The sequence below is a fragment of the Acanthisitta chloris genome, unplaced genomic scaffold (assembly GCF_000695815.1).
Source record: "Acanthisitta chloris isolate BGI_N310 unplaced genomic scaffold, ASM69581v1 scaffold420, whole genome shotgun sequence".
Classification (NCBI taxonomy): domain Eukaryota; kingdom Metazoa; phylum Chordata; class Aves; order Passeriformes; family Acanthisittidae; genus Acanthisitta; species Acanthisitta chloris.
Genome location: NW_008649730.1, coordinates 243,966 through 265,270, shown reverse-complemented (window position 1 = coordinate 265,270; position 21,305 = coordinate 243,966). Strand labels below are relative to the sequence as shown.

Sequence of the window (21,305 nt, the reverse complement as noted above, 5' to 3'; positions counted from 1 at the left end):
TCCTGTGTCACCAGATCTAGGGGACTGTGCCTTGGCAGGGGGGTTGGATGATCCTTAGAGGTCCCTTCCAATACTAACTATTCTGTGATTCTTGTGGGTCCCTTCCAACTCAGGATATTTTATGGTTGTATGATCTGTCTTTCAGAGACAGTCACTGAGGAGACCACAGGAAATGAATTCACTGTGTTTTGGGCACAGATGGAGACATGCAAGACTTCAGTTCTTTGTTTAGGTTTCAGCAGACTGCAACCAGCAGGTATTGATGCTGCTGGTACATGTTTGCTGGAAGTTTCATGCAGATGGTCAAAGGAGTCTCCATGGTTTAGGGAAAACTATTCTCAAACTCATCCTGATATTGAATAATGAAAATTATGCTTGCTACCCCTTTTATTTAAGTGAGCTCTGAAGGCTTACATGAGGTGATCTAACTGCATCTCAACTGTAGCAAGTGGAGAGTGGAAAACACCATCTTGCCTGCTGGAGACTGTGTGTTTAGAGAGATGGACAGAGGTCTGCTCTTGTCCATCAGTGCAGGGATACTGCAGAAGCTTGGCTAAGGTGCTTCAGGTGGAAATCAAACCAAATCACCCCTTCCCTTGCAGCCTTTTGCCCAGATACACTTCCATATCTAGGTCACTGTTTCAAAAGTGAAGAAGGGAAGCACCTTCAAAGCAAATATTAAGACACTGCTCTTTCTGAGCTTTACTTAAGTCACAGAACAAAACAGTGCTGAACTCTCCAGGAAAGCAGACAATGTAATGGCACAGTTGCAAACAGCAGATTAAAAAAGCTCCATTCTAATATGAAATGTCGTTGACCTACTGTGAGGACCCAGAGAAGTCACTTAAACTTTTGTTCTCAGTTTCTCTACATAGATAAATATTAAGATAATACTCCTACCTTTTAACAGGAGTGTTTTCAACTTAGGCTTATTTTAGGAAAAGGCTTTGAGAACCCGTAAGGAAAGAAATTATAAAAACTGCTATAAACTGTTATTACTCTAGTTTCACTTTTTAAAAAGGCCATTTACAATGTGCTCCTTTTTTGCTAACCTCTATTTTCTTGTTGTTTATGTGTTTGACAACCATAATGACTATAGCTCTAAATCATCAAAAATAGGCTATAAATATCTACAGACTGTAAAGGCAGTTTAAGTGTCTTTTTACTGTTATTCTATTAGCAGGATTAGAATTACCATAGATGCATTTGGAAAAAGAATGCACACACACATGAGGAGAAGCCATTCATTCAAACAGAAATAAACAGAAAGACTGAAGTAATGGCTTGTGTACTATCTTGTGCTGACAGACAATTATTTTTTTTGTTAATTACTGTTTAAATTATAAACAAAGGGAACTGAAATATTGCTGCAAACCTTATTATTCTATTTAAATGCCTTAGTCTCTTAATAGGTAACTCTTGTTTTTCTAGGCCAGATGGTTAAAAATTCAAGCACTAGGGAGAAATCCAGACACATTTAATTTATCAAAACTCCCTGAATTGCTCTCTGTGCATGGCTTTGGAACCTTGGCTGTGACATAACATATGTGGGATCCTAAATGTACTTGGGAGTTTAAAGATTTTGTGCCATGCTTTCGGAAAGCAAAACAAGCTAGAAGGATTTCACTCTTCTTATGCTGAATCCATTTTCTGGCATTGCTCAGTTTGGAGGGCTGCTTATTCCCTTTTTATTATTAATGATGTAGAGGAGACTTACATCCATCAGTGCAGCATTGATGTAGTTACTGCTCTCCCCATCTATCGTTATGAGGAAAGGCAGGCATCTGTCTGGAGGCAGAACATCCATACAACGATTCTTTTCATGATTTCGTGGTAGAAGTGCTATGCTGCAGTCTTCTACACGCAGTGTCGGAGTCACCATATTTAAAGTCTTTCAAAAAGAGTAAACAATGCAACAGAAAAATTAACACAGCAGAGAAAGCAACCCAAAATATTTAAGAACAGATCAGCTCAGCATTCAGTTTCAGTGTGAATCAATATGCAGAGAAATGAAAACACATCACAGTCAGCAGGGTTTGGAAGCAAAAAAATCCTGGAAGCACCCAGATCTGAAAAATAACCTCAAAGACAGCTGCAGAGTAGCCTGCCTTCTGGAGAAAGGACAGTGGGAGGAATCGACATACTTCCCTCAAGTAAAAAGAATATTTTACTAACACCCCATCGCATTATTTTATGTTTCAGCATAACTCAAGAGCGATGAGTGACATGTTATTTTCCTTTTTTTGCCATCTTTTCCTCCCAGGCTTGATCCAAAATTCACATGGTTATAAACAAGCACTTAAGCAGAAGTATTTAGTACAGCTGAACTGTATGGCTTCTAGGTACTGCCAGCCACAACTTACCCTAAATTCCTCTTTGATTTGGCTGGAGTTCGTTTGAGGATCCAGTTTATTCATTTCATAGTAAGCAGACCTAACTTGAGAAGCTGGAATAGATGTGTCCCCACAAAGACAAGCTTCCAGGATAGCATCATGGATGAATACATACTGTTCCTGGTAAAGCAATAAAAATATATAGTTACTGGCATAGACAGCACAAGTTGTTAGTGTTTTGGTAAATAAAAAATAACAACTAATATGGCTGCTGCTTCTGAGTTTACCAGCACTGAAGCAAGCCCAGAAGGAGCAACTGCAGTTCATGAAACTTTATCCCACTCATTTAGAAATTAATATAGAAAGACTGACTCAAACCAACTACAAGTAGTTAGAGAAGTGCAGTAACACTCCATAATAAAACTCAGAATGTTTCTGGTTTCCTCATTTCTCTGTGCAGTTCTGTAGGTGCTATCACACAGCTAAGACAAGAAGTTGTAGTCCAGAATGAATCCTTCCTGGGTTGAAACACTTGTGATTTTCCTTTTTTTGTAAAAAAAAATTGTGAACCTTAAGTGCAGTGTAACTGCACTTGTTTGGGGAGGGTTTCTTCAGGTTTGTGCAGGGATTATTTTCTGCATAAGATTTAATAAACTACTTTCTGGAGGGTGCCAACTACAAAGCTCTACGGGCTGGAAGAATACTTTTTCTTGCAAAGCAGTATTGCAGTAGATTAACAATACCTCGGTCTGCACCATGTTAACTCTCCGTGATCGAAGCTCTCTCACGCAATTGTATATGTCTACAACACCTTCTCTTTCTGCCATATCTAGCATGATGTCAATAACAATGAAGCATCCAGTTCTGCCAGCACCAGCACTAAAATAGAAGAAGAGCACAGTTAATGTTCAGCAGTTTATTGGAAAGGTAAGGTGTAAGGGTTCATCTCACAGGTACTTGATCAGATAAATGGTTACTGAAACTGAGCCAGGCATTTGCAGGATTTTGGACTCAATTTTTCACTCTTGTTTATATGTTGTATATACATATTTTATATATGTGTGTGTATTCTTGTTTATTCTTGCGGGTTGAGCTCCAGTGGCTTCAGCAACCTGTGTGGGGATTATACAGTACAGGAGAAGCAAAAGTAGGTTCTGAGTTTAGTGCAAACCACAACAGAGAGATTTCTGTTTTACCTACCTGCAGTGAACAACCAGAGGGCCAGCATTTGGTGGGCTCTTGGATTTGACCTGCCGTACAAAGCCCAGCAGGCCTGTGGCATGGTACGGTACACCGTGGTCTGGCCAGCCAGTGAAGTGAAACTGACGAATTTCTCGAATCTCATGAGCACCTCTCTGTTGAAAAGACAAGGGTTGAAAACTTCAAAAGCCTGAGCCTTGCTGAAAAAGCATCCATCCCCTACCAACACAATATATACAGACTGTTGGAGGGCTTTCTTGTAGCAGGAGAACAAGTTCAAATGTTAGATAACAACTGGTTTCAAAGCCTTACAACAAAATCAAGTTAAGTCAGCACTCTATTGGCTAGAAACTTTTAGCAACAAGATTGATGCTTATCTCTATATTTAAGCACTGGGTTGTTTTGCAAACTGTGGCCCTAAGATGCATGCCATGATCACAGAACTGGTCAGCAGCAATGCTGAACATACAGCACAGAAGACTTTTTTTTCCCCCACTGCTCTCCACAGGGGTTTTGCTGCTGATTTCAGGGAACTACAGCTTCAGCATAATTTTCCTTATCATTTGTCTCCTTCATTGGTCTGAAAGAAACAGCTGAATAGTAAGAAACCTTTTTGCACCTCCAATCACAGAGGCTGCGTTTGTAGCCCTCCACATGCTCACCCTTCAGGTGATTTGCCAGTCTACAAGGACATGGATATGGTAAGACAGGTATGAATGAGAAGTCGATTGTGTCAGTAATTTCCCATGTGACTTTCGGGAACAGTCTGGGTATTAGAAGTGCATATACTAAGTTTTATTTTCCTAGTGCTTGTATTTTCCCTTCCCCCTCTAAAAATGTAGCTGCCAGTATTTTATTCTCATTAGAAATCCACAGACTGGAGGCCATCATACATACTTCATAAGCAAACAGCAAAATTATGGCACATCATGTCTAGGCTGGACAAAATGTCAACAATATTAATAACTGGTAGCTTACAGTTTTTCTTCTTAAAGATGTATTTCCTGTCTTGAGCTGGTTTGCATATAAAATGTCTGATTCTCTTTGAATAATAAGTAATATAAGCTTCCTAATTTATTGCTAGTATACATTAGTTTGGGATTTTCAATGGCTGAGAAATTTTGGCCATGCCAGTGCTACATGACTGAAGAGAGCTTGGTGTATCTTGGAGTCTTGATGCTCTCACAGCTCAGGCTGGGGGTCTGTGGAGCGAGGGCATCTGCTCAGAGAAATATCTCATCTCCCTCTGAAACTGTGACACAGAAAGGCAGGCAAGGGAGAGGATTGAGAGCGTATGCGACAGTGGTGTAGACTGAGAAGATCACACCCTTGCAACAGAAATGACCTTATATCCTAAAAATCGATTTTAAAGCATATTGAAACCCAGGAACAGACAAAACAATTTGCATTTTAAGACAGTCTAGCAAGCACATTCGCATACAATTTGGTCTCCAGGGATTTTAGAATGTGTTAGTTAACACATCCCTTTGCTACTGTAAGCAAGGCCTTCAGCTCTGTAAATAGCTGTGCACAGGTAGGGTATCTGTCTCAAACACTTCTATATTGCTTATAACAACTGCCCACGATTCCCCAAGAAACAAAGACCCTGTACAAAACAAAAATGCTGTGACTATGGAAGCTGAGGACCAAAGTGAGTGCTTCATGCAAATTCTTCAAGCTATATGCAGCCTAGATTTACAAACCATTTATGAAAATAAAACTGCCCCTTCAAAACCATGTGCCCAGCTGTTGCACAGGTCAGTTATGTCCTGTGTATCTTGTGCATTAGTTTTGAAAATGCTGTCTGTCATGCTGACTGAATTTCTGTCTATCATTGATAAGAATTACTTAGAAAATATTTTGCATATAGGGTACTTTTATAATGAGTTTGCTTATTATACCTACAAAAGAATGATTTTCATGTCTGTAGCTTCCCTGCTGGTTTCTAAACCCAAAATAGCAACACAACTGCATGAATCATAAAAGCATGTGCTCAGCTTGGAAAGACTATTTTTTACTTTTTCTTTCATCTGAAAAAAACCAGAAAATGGTGTACATTGCTAACAAACTCTGGGATGTTAAAAAATGCTACAAATACTTATGCTGCTGCTGTATGTTATGATCTGACTAATAATTCATCTGAGTTAACTGCTGTGCTGTAAAGAACTGCTCCAAAGGAACTGCTTATTTACATGATGCAAAGTGTATCTAGGAAGTGGTCTTCAGAATCAGACTGCAATTTTGGGTTCAATTTTCTTAGCATTATTCCCCTACTACTCAATATCCAATTAAAAAAAAGTGATCAATTTGTCTTCAAACAAATCAATTTCTAAATTGTGCTTTAGGAGCAGGTATGAGATGTACATCAACAAAGAGAAAAGATCATCAGAAGGGACCTCTGGAGGTTTCCAGACCAGCCTCTCAGAGTGGGTCTGTGGCCAACACTAGGTCTGTCTCGCTGAGCCCTGATGACCTTTGAGAATGGAGATTCCAGAACATTTGTGCAACCTGCGACACCACTGCACTACCCTCCTCCTGAAGGAGCTTTTTCAGTGCAAGCTTTCTATGCTGTGACTTCTTGGACATTGACCCTTGCTTTGTCATCTACTACCGTTGAGACAAAAGAGAATTTGCTGCCTCTGATTTTCTAAAGATCTTTAAGATGGTTGCAGGCTGCAGTTAGATCTTCTTTACCCCTTCTCCTCATCTCTACCACACTGAACCATGCCCGTTCTCCCAACCCCCACCTTGCAGCTCATATGTGCTAAATCCTTAATTATTCTGTATTTCAGATGGTGTGCCCAGATGTCACAGCCTGCACTAACACAGGGGGTTAGACCACCTAAGGCACAGAACTTTGCTTTCTTTCCTGTTGAATTACTGAAGTTCCTATTAGCCAAATCTTCAAGTCCTTTGGAACTGAGGCTCCAAGGTTAAGTAGTCCAACACCATCTTTCACTTAGTAGTATCTGCATATTTGGTTAGGTTGCCCTCTGTCTCATCCTGCAGCTTGACTTAGAGAAGTTGAAAATGCATCAAAATAAAATCTCAAGAGAATTATGGTGGAAGAGATGTACAGGCTTGACCTTCCAGTACCACTGGAAGAGTAAAAAAATATGAAAAATAGGGTAAAAACAAATGTACTTTACTCAGACTACACTGACACTGCTTTTAGAGGCTTACTGAAAAACTACCAACTATTAAAAAGCAGTGTATAAATGAAATCTTTTCAGATGGAGATTTTTTAAAAGAAATAAAATGTTTAGTGCCTTTTATCTCTATCTGTTCTAATGCACTTATTCAAGACAGTTTGGTTATGTTCAACTGTAAAATCCTCTAGGTCTTTTTTTTCAGTACCAGTTAAGAAGTGAAAAGCTAACATCAAAGCATGAGCTTAAAATTTAGAATAGAAATCAACCACTGCTTCATCTTCTTCAAAGTGTAGCCACCGTTTCTCATTTGTTTATTAAAAATATCTAAATGCAAGGAAACAACAGGCTCGCATGAATTAGATGTACAATATGTATAGTAGTAAACATGATACAATATTTCAGTTCGTTCAAACCACATAATTCTATTATTATTACCCTCAGGTCACTGCATTGATGCATATTTAAGTATTAGATTGAAGAATAAAATATGAAAAGAACTAATTCCTTTGTTACTCTGGATGTATGCTCAGAGACCCTGTTGGGTCATCTTTTTGGCAGTTTCATCTACCTGGGTGCAGGATTCTTTGATGCTAAAGATTATGTTCTTCAAAACCATAATTGAATACTATTTCATCATTAGAGAGAACCAGTATATCACAGGTAGTGCAAATAAATCAAAAGACGTTTTCTAAGCTAATTAGTTGAAAATCTACTCATGGTGATACTGAGGGAACATTACTTCAGTGTGCCATTAGGAGTATCTAGTCTTCTGAAGAGGCTTTTTCCTTGATGTTCTGCTACTCAGATGAGTACTGATACAAACAAATAAAACATTTATGTCCTTCAATGAATGAATGAAACTGCTGAATTGACACAAAATGCATGAAACACTTCACCACGGACTGACCCGGCTTGTTCTCACTTTCAGGAAGTACCTTATTTGTTAACTGCATGTTTTCCATATATTGTAAGCTGTTTGGGAGAGCTACAAGCTCCAGTAAGCATCAAACAAATTCATGGCATTATTCTAACAGACAGTAATACAACACTCTGATTGGAACTTTCCATAGGAAGATGGAAATTGCCTTGAGAAGAAAATAAGTTTGTTACAACTGTGTCTCTGCAGACCAGGAACACACCGGCCCAACAGAGAGCACAATTCTCTACCATGGACTTCTGACTAATGTTGCATGTAGCCTCTGGTACAGACAGAAAGTGATTGTGGGGAACAAAAGATGGCAAAGCAGCACGAATGTGTTTTTCAACTGATTGCTGGGAGGGAGGTTTCGATTTCTGCTAGGCAGGGAACGTCACTTTTTCTAAGTCAGGCAAGGGCCAACAGTGATGGAAAGCACAGAGAAGTTGCTGCATTTAAAGAAAAACACAGTTTACCATAAGAGGGCGGTAGTCGTTTATCAAAAAATAGCTACCAACCCGGGATGTCAGTCAAAAGATTTAACTTTCCCTCCTTGAATCTGTATGTAAGTTACTGGGGCAGATTCCACTGTATTTAAGAAAACTGAATTCGGAGACTTACCTTTTCTACAGCAAATGTTCGAATCACATATTCAGCCAGGAGCTCTGTTTCTATTAGAGTAACTTTAATGTCTTTATATATCTCTGTGTCATCTGGCCAGTATTTGCAGCATTTGACCTTTAAAAAATACAAAAGAAATTAAGAATCATTTATTTTAGAAGGTTCATACTAGATCCTTTCTGTATTCTGTGCAACGATTTTTGATTTAAAATGCAATCACGTGCAAAACAGTCACATTTTCCTGCACATTGGAAATGATTAATGTTTAAGGGACATTGTCTCTTCTTTTTTTAAAACAGCTTTCAGAGTTGCAGGTGAGCTTTGTGCTGTGGTTAGTGAAGTAAGGCAAATTCGTATGGACCACAAGGGATATTTATACCCTGCACAACTCAGTTATGGTAACTGTTCATTTCCTGTGTTTTCCAAAGCAGAGTGTGCCCAGAGGAACACTACCACCAGAAGACTTTTCCCCTAACCTCTAGCTGGTGATTTGTCTCAAAAATATCTTCCTACCTTCTCACAAGAAAGTACTTCTCAGACAAGAAGGATCATCTCTACTGTTAGAAAAGTACCTGTTTCCTTTCCAAAGGAACTGATGAGAAGTCAAATGGCAAACATCAATACTTGAAGTCAAGAGATGAGTTTTATGTACAGGCTTTAACACTGATTCACTAGGTGACCCTAAACGCTATGGGTAGGATTAATCTCACTCAGCTAATCTATAATGAGTAGGACAAATTCCTTCTGGAGGTGCCATTATTTTTGTTAACTGCAACAAGGGTCCAGATGATTGCCTTTACCTCAGGTGTTTGGCTTGTTCATGGCTGAGGTTAGGTGAGATGAATTCCCCTTTGACCCATACTGACTTCAGTAGGCTTCTGGAGCTGTGTGTTCTTGGCAAATCATGGGAGATGGAAACAAGGTGTGATTTGTGACATGTATTTCAGCTTTTCCAAGCCCATGTGTGGTCTGGATGGGATGGACTTCACAGTACTTAAACATGTTCAAACTGCTATTTATTGAAGTGGGTGGTTGTGGGGACTGTATATGATGATGTAGATAGCTGACAGACTTAAGCATTTTCTCCTCCTTCCCATTTGTGTGGACAAGGTGGTGGGAGGAGAAGCTAACACATTACTTACATATCTCTCTTTTACTCTGCTTTATCATGGTAATAGCTATGCTATCACCACTGCATCTGGCCATCATCCAGTAGTGCAGTACGTGATAGGAGTAGCATCTGTTATACATCTGCTGCATGGAACAGTTTCTCTCTTTCTCTCACCAAAGGGAAAATTTAAAATGGATCTTTTAATACATGTAAATCTGGTTTACTTAAATATCCACTTAAATGGGCTGGGTAAAAAATGCCAAACATTTCAAATATTCAACAGAAAACTGATAGAACAAATTAAAGAAATTAAACCTTGCAATTGATAAGAGTGTTTCTCAAACCCATTTTCATGCCAAAATATTTGGATTACTATCATGTCTCGTCTTGAGCAAAAGGTAAAACAGATGAATGTGCATATAAGCATACAGTGAAAACTGTAACACATGATTCAAATGATGTATTTATACAAACTCCAGGTTTGGCATATAAAAGATTATGCAGAGAGTCAAACCTTGTGCCATGAGGCAGAAGAAAATACTTCACTCATAATTTGTTTCAAGGATATACCTGACAATCATGTACAACCCTATTTTACTGTCTCGATAGATGAGAGGTCGTGCCACATCACAGTAGTGACACTGGCTGAAAAAAAGTTTGTCTGGGCACAGTCAATAGTTCTGCCCTTTTTCTGATGCTTCAACAGAATAAAATTTAAACCTGAGTTGAAGGGCTGGAGAAACACAGCCCCACATCAGGATCCTCTTCAAAGAAAAACAGTAGCCTGGCCAGAAGCCCTGGCTTCCAGCCACAAAATTATACAAGCATCCTAACAGCTTATTCCTGCTTACACAGCTGATGGAAAGCTCCTAGAGCAGAGCTGAAGTTCAGGTGACTTTATAAGCAGGGGTTTATTTATTTTTCTATGCTTATCTTCAGACCTAGTAACTGCGTTAGTATTGGCTAAGAAAAATTCTTTATAGTCTTCACATTTCATCTGGTATTAAGGGTGGTTTCAGGACAACTGGCAAACATCAGGTTATACAGTTCCCTGCCATAGTGAGAGGCTTGGAGTTGGGATACTGGACAGTGCTTGCAGTGCTCAGCCCTCCGGTACCAGAGGCAAGACTGCTCCCTCCACCATGCTCAACAGCCAGCAAGCTTACAGGGCATCAGTGGGGATGAGAAGGTTTACACCAGACAAAGGCCAAGCTGAGGGCCATTCTCAGAGCACCTGAATGACAGGATCTCTGACAAATTCATATTAATCTCTAAAGCGTATCTATCAGCTGTAAGCAATGTACAACCATTTCAAAAGCATTAAATGTTGCTGCAAGCAGTTTAGTAGTTGTCGCTGCTGTCTATTGTTGCATCTACTTGATATTTATTCAGATCTTATCTTGTTTGGATGTATTTCCAAAAATTCTCTGATAGAAGCTAAGTGAAAAACGTTGAATGCTCATTGTTTTGTCTGTGCTGTTAAAATAATCCAGAAAATTCACATTGTTCAAATCCCTCAGACCAGCAAACTGGCCCTTTTATAGTTATGGCCGGAAACTCTTTGCAACAGGGTTTTCCTACCTATGGCTAATATGATTTTTTGACTCTTCCTGCAGAATAAGGCAATTCACACTGCCTTCGGGCTGGAGCAACACACTGACAACCTCATCTCTGGAGCTGATTCTCCTTCCCTGCCTGTTCACTTATCCGTTCCATAGGTGGAACTTGAGCCACACGAAGACGGCCAACTCACACGGGAAGGGAGCAGCTGCAGCAGTGATCCTAGGCACTGCACTACTGATCAGCACATCTCTTTGTTGCTAACTTTAGCCTTGTTTCTTTCTGATGGGCGCCTGCCATCCTCAAAACAGTTCTTGTTTAGTAAAATAAACAATGGGGGAAAAGAAAAGCAACCCTGGCTGAATTAAATTGCTCAGCCTTGAAGGAAAACATGTCTGTTTCTAACTTGGTAAGTCTAGACAGTCTGGATTATGACTAAGAACTGGGGACATTCAGAAAGACCAATTTAGAAGAGCACAGTCCCCATCTTATGTCTCAACTGTTGGATTTGCTTCCATGCTTTTTTAAACCTTATTTAAGATGATACAGTGGAATAACTGGGGAAGCACTGGGGGATGTTGCACAGAAGTTATAGCCTTTTGTGCCTCATGCAGCTTGGGCTTGCTGGGGATTTCTCACTCTGCTGCACAGGGGATTTTGGGCATGGAGCAGACTGGAGCTGAGCAGAAGGATCCATGACAACACAATTTCCTGAAAAATCTCCCAAGTGGAATAGGGGCTGTAAAAGCCATGGGAACAGTGCCAGAGCTGCAGTCAGAGCCACAGACCAACTGATGATTCACTCTGTGGGAGGGGAAAAAACTCCCCAAACCCAACTTGATTTTAATTCAGGATTTTTTCCTACTTTTGGCTCTTGTTGTGCAATAATCTGCACGTGCTGAGCTTTGGACCTGGGAACTCCACGGACCCCTGGTGAACCAGAATTTAAGTAAATGCTTAAAGATCCATTTCCTGGCTCCTCCAGGACCACTCAAATAAATGCAAAAGTGTCTTAAAGACAGAAATAAATTAGATAGTGCAAATCAAAATCACACATATAAATGCTTATTGGATCAGGGCCTTTATTTGTACAGGGAAAGACAATTGCAACAAAATAGAATATGGTTTTACTCATTAAATATGAGAAACACTGCTGGTAACGTATGTTCATTTTTCCTTTTTAGCACAGCTTTAGCTACCGTAACTTGACGGATCTCTTTCCCATTTTATAAACATTTGGTACATGTTTTTAAAAAAAAAAGCCTACTAACAGAAGGTTTAGCTAAATAATTGATAAATGATTCCAGAACTGAATATTAAATGCTTTTTTTTCCACACAGTTGCTACCCTAACAGTAAATATGGTGCTCAAAGCAGAAAACGTAATCCTGAAATCTCATCTGAGCAGAATTATAATTGAGAGTTTGTTCAGATACACCCCACATTTATATCCTAACAACATGCCAAAAAATACAGATGTTCATCACAAGATGAGATAAAAGGGTGATTGCCAGAGACATAATGAAAATGCTCTGGTTTAATCTATTCATCCCAAGGTACACTGTCCAATTGTTTCAAACATGTTTATTTTACTAATAATTTCAGAAATTTGGAGAAGAGGATTATCTGCTTCCACCCTCTCATTCCATCCCCCAGTAAAATAGTCTAATGTGAGAAACTTAGAATTAAAAATGAAGGTGGAAAGTTGTTGCTGCTACTTTTAAATATAACAAACAATGTAGGCAGTGGATGGCTAATGAACACAAATTGTGACTTCCGAAGCTGTATATTTAGCCATTTGGCAATGTGACACACGTAGCTAAAGGCAGTACGAAAGCCAGGACAGTAATTCATTTACTTAGAGGTTTGGAATAGGAGGAATATTACAGACTTAATATGTGTGCTGGCTGTGAAATATACTTTGTAGTCTGTATGGAACAGTTTAAATAACACTGATTATTCAAAGTTTCCAATTTCCTTTGATTCTGAAATAGTTTTAGAAAGGAGGTGATATAACTGACTATGCACTGCATGGATTGTAGTTAGCGAAGAGCAGTATTATATATTCTAATTTAAAATTAATCCCAAACTAAGTAATGATGGTAAGTCAGACATAAATTTTCAAGTGAAACCTCTTGGATATAAAGTGAAATAGCCAAGCAAGCTCACTGGTGAAATTTTTTAACAGATTTTACAGATGTAGCTAGGATAACATCATATAATTTTATTTGGCTGACTTGAAGTAAAAGGACACCCAATAATTGGAAGCATTTTTATTTAAATACTTTTCAAACAAAAAATGTATTATGATTTAAGAACATTTTATATGTTATAAGACAACCTTTGAGAGATGATAAAGCACAGTCTTTGTTTGCTTTTGAGCAAGACAGTTAATTGTTTTATAACTCATTTTACAATTTTCTGAAAGAGGTGTGGAAGAATATTGAGAGATACAACATCTGAGATACTGTTTGGCACCATCAAATGAATGGGTCTCTATAAAGTCAGCCAGAAATCTTTATGTTCTTCACAGCTCCCAGAAGGATGAGAGATGTCTCCATGAATATTATTAGCCCAGTCTAACTTCTTCCAGGGACAAGTCAGAGCTGACATAATTCTCCACCTTCTGCTGCCCTATGTTGCCCCAGTAGTGCAACCCTAAGTTACCTGGTGGATGTACTCTCATTCAACTTCTGCCCAGAATAGCTGGCTTTCTGGACATGTTCAGTAGTACTCATACACTAATGCTTTCTGTCTGAGAAAATGAGTGTGATCCCTTTGATCTTAAGAATCAGGTATACTGCTAGCTTGCCATCAACCTGGTAATTTGGGTGAGATGAAATTAAGCTGACAGGCCAAACCCATAGTGTGGCCTTTCTTTGACCATAAAGAAGAATTAGTCTAGAAGAGTTACTTTAGGGTAAAGGTAACCCAAGGTGAAGCTGTTCTGGTGTTCCTGCCTCCATTGCTAATACCAACAGAAGAGACAGAGATTGCCTCTATTTCACTGCTTATGTTTAGGCAATTTTGTGCATGTTAGTACAGCCCAGGAGGAAAAAAGGCTGAGCACAGAACACATAAGTAGGGTGGTTCCATGCCAAGATGAAGGATGGTTACAGGATTAGCTGGAGCACCTCAAAGCCTGTCTTAATTCCTGACACAACTGAGAAATCAAGGCTATGTTTGTCAGATCCTGTACTCCAAGGACCTGATATGCCGCATAGAGCAGAATAGCCTGTGTTCTGAACCATGCTTCCATTCCAAGAGCAAAATCATGCCATTAGCTGGGTACAGAGCACCACCTAGTTAGCAGACTGCCTTCTGCCTCTAAGGCCTGATCATCTGATGTTAGGTTAGAATGCTCTACATGTTACTCTACTGGGTAAAGTAAAATTGTGTCAGTGCCTCCAGGATACTTCTTCCTTCACAGAGAGACTGAGAGATAATTTCACAAGACTGCTGAGGTGAGGAGACTTGCAGTTATGAAGCCATTTCGTTAGCCCTGACATTTCAAAGAAGAACCTGAAGCCCTCCCTCTTTGCAAACTGCACTTAAAACTTGCATCCTGTATCTTGGCAGGACTTCAGCAGCTTGTACAACAAGGGGGTCAGTGCATTTGTGTATCCTTAAACCTGTTTTGTTTATTTCTCAAAGTGAATTATCTCAATTGGATTAGTAAGCATTAAGATATTAGTCTCTGTCCATTAACGTTCTTTGAAACATAGTTTTTACTGCAGATGAGAATGCATCAAAACACTGAGGGCTGAAACCATGTCTACTTTGAGTGACATGGGACAGTGCTGAATGCTTTTAGATTGATGTCCTGTTTGATGACACTGACATTGCTAATCTGTGGACATCTTTATTAAATGATTGCAAAGAGTCCTTCCTTCTCTTTCCTGAAGAACAACGGCCGAAGTTTCCCCTAAGGGCTCCTCCTCCGCTACGTATAATGCACTAATGTAAACATGTTATTTTCTGCTTAGAAGTATAGAAACCCAACTAGAAGAATTCACTGACTTGGAAGACTAACAGTAGTTTTAAATTTTGATTGTTTTTCTGTTTTTCACATTGATACTCTGTAAAAGTATAAACTGTACCCTATCCAATAAAGATACTGGAACCAAAAGTATAACAACAGAATATAAAACCATGTGCCATTGTACCACAAGCACAAATCCCAGTTTTTTTGGTAAACATGACTAAGGCAAAAATTTTTTGTAGATGAGGAAGGACACTATTTATAGGTTTAAGAAACTGAGATTAGAATTACCTAGAGGTACGGAATGGATTCATATAGCAACCCTTTTCTGTCTTATTTATAAAATGTAGTTTTCAGTAGAAAAGTTAAAATGAAATCTTAGTCACCAGTACATGTACAAACTCTTTGGCACACCTCCTAAGGAGCACTAACACCAGTATCCTGAATTAATTCCAATGTAGGAAATTTGGCTTATTACATTTAGAGGCAGTTTCAATTAGACAGAGTGTTCTTCCATTTATACTAAATACAAATGTGCTGTTTGTGAGATGTACTGAAGAGTCACTGTGTTTCACCTCTACAAGATCACTGTATTGGGTGATCTGAATCTTAAATACCATATGAGTTTACCTTTGTTTATTAGAGGCTTCTTCTGCACGGAAGATTCTCAAAACTTGCAAAATGTGTAAGTGCAAGCTGCACAATTGCTTTGTGTTAAAAAATTCTTCTTTCATTCTAAGAGTAGATGACAAGTTCACTGGAAATTTCACACAGGTTTTATGTTGCTGGAATTCCTATGAAGTTTTTTGCTTGTTCTTTCAATCTGTTTTCAGTAAGAAGTCTTTGGACAGGGCTTTATTTAGCAGTTTTTCATGGCTGTCTAATTTCTGACTATAACAGTAATGGAACATCAGGTCCAAGAAAATCTGGTTCATCATAAAGACTTCTCTGTTTTATTTGTTAAGGAAATGTATTTGTATCTGTTTTAGAAATGTCTCTTGAATGCCGACCAAGGCTGCACATCCTGAGCACCCAAAGACATGAACATATGACTGCTTAGGGCTGGGTCCATACAGGATTTCCTGAGAACAACTATTTTCTGACAGCATTTATCTTACAACAGGGGGAATGCTTTTTAGCCAGCCAACATCAAAGAGATATTCCCTTTCTGTCAAAATACCATGAAAAGTCAGAGTCATCCACATTTTTGTAGCAATGCAGGTAAGTGCCATGTATGTAACACGTCAACAACAGGTCCAGTAAAACAAGCAAAGGAAAAGCTAAGCCACCACTGTATTCTTTCTTTTCCCCTATGCAGATACAGTTCTTCCAGCTCCTGGGGGGGAAATGTCACCCAGGAGGAGTGTGAAATGGCTATCAGGAAAGCACAACACTCCTGAGAGATAAGATGGCAATGAGATGCTGTTTCGGTAGTGCTAAGAGGCACATGCAGACATAGGGGCTATTTACCAGTTTACAGCTGACCTTCATTCCCCTGTTTATGTCACATGCATTCTGTTACATTCAACCTTGTTTCCTTTCAAAAAAAGGGTCTTTTGTGTGCTCATTAACACTATTAGCACTGGCTGTTTTCTAATTCTGGATAATAATTGAGAAACTCTAATTACTGTAATTACTATGCTCCTGGGGTGAGGTTTTATTTTTTATAATTATTTCTAAGTGATTTTGTTTGTAAATACTTTGTTATATTAAAAGCATGACAGACAATCATGGATCCTTGCAGCACATTTATTTATCAACCGCCTCCACTGAATTTCATCAGTGTATTTCACCATTTATTAATCAGATATTACTAAGTTTCTTCTGCCTCAAGCAAGTGGAAGAGAAAGCAACTTCTGACAAATGACAAATGATGTGACATGCCAAGTCTGATTCTGCCAACGGAGTATCAGTACCAGCCCAACAAGAGCAAAGATGGAGGTGACAGCTAGATGGCACAATTGAATATATTCTAAATCTTCCCAACATGGCTCTTTATGGAGGAAAGAAATGTTTCAATGTGTGCCAACACTGAAACAAATCAAGAAGCAACCTGAGACTCTGGCCAGAACATAAGCACCTTGATCCTGCTCCCGCTGCCTTCCACAGAAGGATCCAGCTGAGTCGTTTGGAGTTTGTACTCCAGAACAGTCTCTTGGAGTAAAAAAGATGCTTTCCTGTGTCTACTTTCTGATCACCCTTACACTGGTGGGATAAAACATTTTGTTTCTTCCAGAATAATCCACCAGATTATGGCAAATCTCTCAGGTAAAGATGTTGCCTAACATTACACTACTATCTTCAGCAGCTCTACCACTTACAAACATTGGCATGGAAGTCTCTTGCATGAATATAATCCAAAATACATTATTTTGAAATAGCTTGTCACACTAATTTAATTTTATGAGTGTTGATTCTTGGTTATGCTTTTTACCTGTTAGCGTGTGGTTTGGAAAAATCTGATTCTTGGACAAAAGTGCAGGTACAATATACCGTTAATTACTTGTTATTACCTTTCTGTGAACTTCATTGTGAGTGGAAAGTTGTTGAGCCCCGAATGAAGAAGACACTTTTTGTTCAAGGCTGTTTCAAGGGCTGCTTGTTTGTTTAGGTTTTCTTTGTAAAAGTTCTTATTTCAACCTAGGCCAATCTTAACTAAAAACTACTTCATCATCTATTATCAAAGAACTGTTCATGCAACTCAGCAATGATTTTTCTAAATGGCTGAGACCTCATTTAGATTTTTAATAAACAGTCACATTCTAATGAGGTCTTCATAAAACTGACTAAATATGTTTAGAAATCATTAGCTTAAATTACCAGTACAAAAGTCTCCTTAGGGAGCCCTACAGATTTTGTGATAAGACTTCTGGCAGATGGATTAGTATAACAGTGCAAGCGAATTCTGAATTTCCACACAAGCAGTGTAAATGTGAGTGACTGGGTAACAGGCTACTAGATAAAGAGCTAAATGTCCCTCAGTTGGGTTCATTAAAGAGGGAAAACAATCAAAACACATTTCGGTGCCATTTAAATACCAGGTGCACAGCAGTCTGCAGGTGCCAGAAACACTGACAAGGGTCCCTTGCTGGAACACACAAGAGCTTCAAGGGATGCATGGTTTTGACAAGTGTGCCTCAGATAATGACAGATATTGGCAGATGTACCCGGACCCTGCTGGAGGGTAATGCGGGGACTGAGTCATTTGCAGCAGGTGCTTGCATTAGGGACAGCCTCATGGTGATTCCTCCATCTGCAATTAAAACAGTCCTGATGCATAATGCTCCAGGGCAAGACGCAAGTTCCTAGAACTGATTTAATGACTATCCAGCCAGTCCTGGTAAACAAATACACATACGCCCCCTCAATGATTAATTCATGAAGGCTGTACACTGTGTGGCAAACATGTTGAATAGATTCTCCTCTTTCCTGAAAATATAAAGGAATTTTCCTCCTCGGCTTACAATGGGTCAACAGGGTCAAAAATTAAAAATAACAAACCCCTATAAATCTTATCCCAGCAATAGCAATTGAAAATAAAACCTCAAGTTTGGGAAGGTGACGAAGTTTGCCCTACAGGAATGCTACCAAAAGGTCCATTAAAATCACTACTAGTCAAGGTGGCACAGAGCTTGTGTCAGAGGTTGTGGGACAGATGGAGCGTTTGTAATTTGCCTCTTCGTTGCTGATGGTTCCAGCTCTGGGAGCGGGACAAAAACAGCAATGGAGGAGTTACTGCATTGTTCCGTGGCCTATACTACTTCATTTCCATTAAAAGCTCATTTCCATTTCTGCTCTCTGATATCACCTATGTTGGCCTCCAGAGAAAGTGAGAACAAAGTCATTTCTGCCACTGCCAGAAACAACAAAGCTGCAGATCTGTATCCCACTAGGACTCTTGCACCCTGAAGAAATCTCCACGGTGGCACAAACCATTGCTTGCTGCTAAGGGAATGTGCTGTATACCTAAGCACTGTGGGTGGAGGCTGCCAACACTGGCACCAAGACTGGCATCTCCCTCGCTGATACCCGACAGTTCACTCTAATTGGCGCTTTCAAACACTGACTTTAGGAAAACAGTATGTGGTTTCATGCAGTATGCTATTTTTGTTCTCAGGCTTGTTTATTCATACCCTGAAAACATCAGGTTTTAAGTTGTCTACTTGGGTACTTATGAACAGGTATAAAGCTTTAACAAAGAGGTTTGCTGGAGAGCTTCCTATTCTTACAAATCCATCTGTTTTGAATTGATGTGTGACCTGACCATCCAGCTATTTCTACCTTCTTCCTCGCTCAAGGGACTGAATTTTTAAAGCGGCCTCTATGATCCCTTTTTGTCACTGCAATTAGTTGTACATGTGTTCCTGCAGCAGGTGTTAATTGCAGTCAAAAATCCCATCTTTTTTATATCTAAAAATAATACTGGCACCTGATCTGTTAGCAGACTTGAGTACACAGACACCTAAATGTTAGGATTTGTATTATCAATTGACAAAGGACATATGGAAGAATAAATTGAGATTGTAAAATCGGACTTGCTAAAAAGGAGACACAATCTGACACTTTAACTCATACCACATAAAAAGTGCTCTCTCCTCATGCAAATGCCACACGGCAAGAAGAGGTATCAGACACTCCCCCCAGCATGAAATTAAATCATCTCTTAAAACCATGTGGCTCACACTGAGATATGTGTTCTTATTTCAACACCTCGATTTACAATAATTGCAGCAGTTCCCATAAAAGCAGTGATTTTTTTTCATTCCAAATGAAAGCTATATGCCAAGTTCCCAAGCAAATTTTCTTTAAAAGAAGCATCACAGATGAGAACTACGACACGAGTGCATACAAAAACAAGTAAATGAAAAGACTCAGTTACTGACAGTTGTGAGAAACAAAGAAAAGGGTTCCATTCAATACCTGTTGAAAACAAAATTAGCCATAAAGACTTGAGTAGGAGGCCTCTTTAGAAGTTCCCAAGCAAATAAAGAGAACTACACAGTATGGACCAGGTAACTCAAGCTTTCCTTTATGACCCAGCTCCTGAAGCTAACCTCCCAATCAACTAATATAGTGTACAAATGAGTAAAGTGAATCTTTTCTTGTTTAGTCCAGAAGGCTTACAGGAAAGAAAACCAAAACAAACCAGACTGATTTAGACTAATACACTATGATGTGATTTCATAATTTAACTCCTTTTCTCAGACATCTGTTTCAGAAACACTCCCCTCTAGCCTCCATGAAGGAAGATTCCATTCCTTGTTCTGCAGCAAATTCCCTGATTTCCTTAATAGAAATGATGTAGCTGAGATATAACCAAAGATTTGACACCTTTTTTGATTTGACACCAAAGATTCTGTACACCTCTGCGGTACAGAATGTGGCTTTATCAGTTATTTTTTCATTGTGCTAATGTTATCAAAGCTAAGCATCCAAGGCATGTTTAAACGTAATTGATAACAAACCTCTTCGCACAGGCAGTCATAAATATTTTATGTGCTATACTTAGTATATAAGCATCTTGTTGGTCTGTTATTTAATTTCCAAAAGCAAACACCTTGAAAGTATTTAATCTTTTTAAGTACAAAAATCACTTACCCTTCCCACTTCCACGAGATTAGTAACCATGATTATGCTGGCTGTGTTTTCATGCCATACCATTCTCCAGAAGTCATATATTGTCTCTTGCATTGGTCCTGAAACAATAAATCAAAAAAAAGGTTACTATCTGAAAGTCTCATGATTGGAAGCTTGTCTCTGGGGAACTTTTAGAAACCGTGACTATACACATATATTCATATCACTATCATATTTTTCATTTAGGGTCAATGTCTTTTCTGTCATCTCGCCTATCTGCAGTTAAGTATTTTTCCCCAGAAACAGTGTTCTGAAAGAAAGTTAGTTTTCCAGCATTTAGGTATTTATCTCCATAATACCCAGGAGTGGAATTATAAAAAATGGATAACATTACTCTTTCTTTTAACAATTGGATGATAACCTAGGGAAGGTGCATTTGAAACGAAATGAGCCTCAAGGGACTATGTGGCCTTTCCTGGTTTCTAATATTTTTCTTAGTATACACTATCCATCAAATTAGCCCAGCTCCTAAATTGTACCTCCCGAAGTGAGACAGAAGTTATAGTTTTTTGTGCAGTATATCACTTTGCTAAACAGTGGGGAAAGTGGTAAAGAAACCTGACATGCCAGAGCAGCATGCAGTGCCTTCCCCAACAACCTGTGTGCTCTTGTAGATGAACACACAGGGCTCCCTCCAGCGCCGTGCCGAAGCTGGGTGCCAGCCCACGGGAAATGCTACAGAAATGTAAAATGTTGAGAACCACCACATCCCTTTGCATATGCTTGCTCCTGTCTGTTTCTAGCCTACATGTCTTACCCACAGTGTTCAGTGTGCCACCCTGGTTTTAAACCAC

At 39.1% G+C, this 21,305-nt stretch overlaps 1 protein-coding gene across 1 annotated transcript in view; it reads right to left on the bottom strand.

Moving 5' to 3' along the window:
- The window catches only part of PTPRM (protein tyrosine phosphatase, receptor type, M), a gene marked incomplete at its 5' end in the record, with an annotated part of 275,129 nt that overhangs the window by 14,084 nt on the left and 239,740 nt on the right, over positions 1-21,305 (bottom strand). The window contains 6 exons of the mRNA XM_009083735.1: positions 1,718-1,891; positions 2,364-2,513; positions 3,077-3,212; positions 3,534-3,688; positions 8,223-8,339; positions 20,473-20,570. Coding sequence (XP_009081983.1) covers positions 1,718-1,891; positions 2,364-2,513; positions 3,077-3,212; positions 3,534-3,688; positions 8,223-8,339; positions 20,473-20,570 — 830 coding nt within the window. The remainder of the gene's footprint in view (positions 1-1,717; positions 1,892-2,363; positions 2,514-3,076; positions 3,213-3,533; positions 3,689-8,222; positions 8,340-20,472; positions 20,571-21,305) is intronic.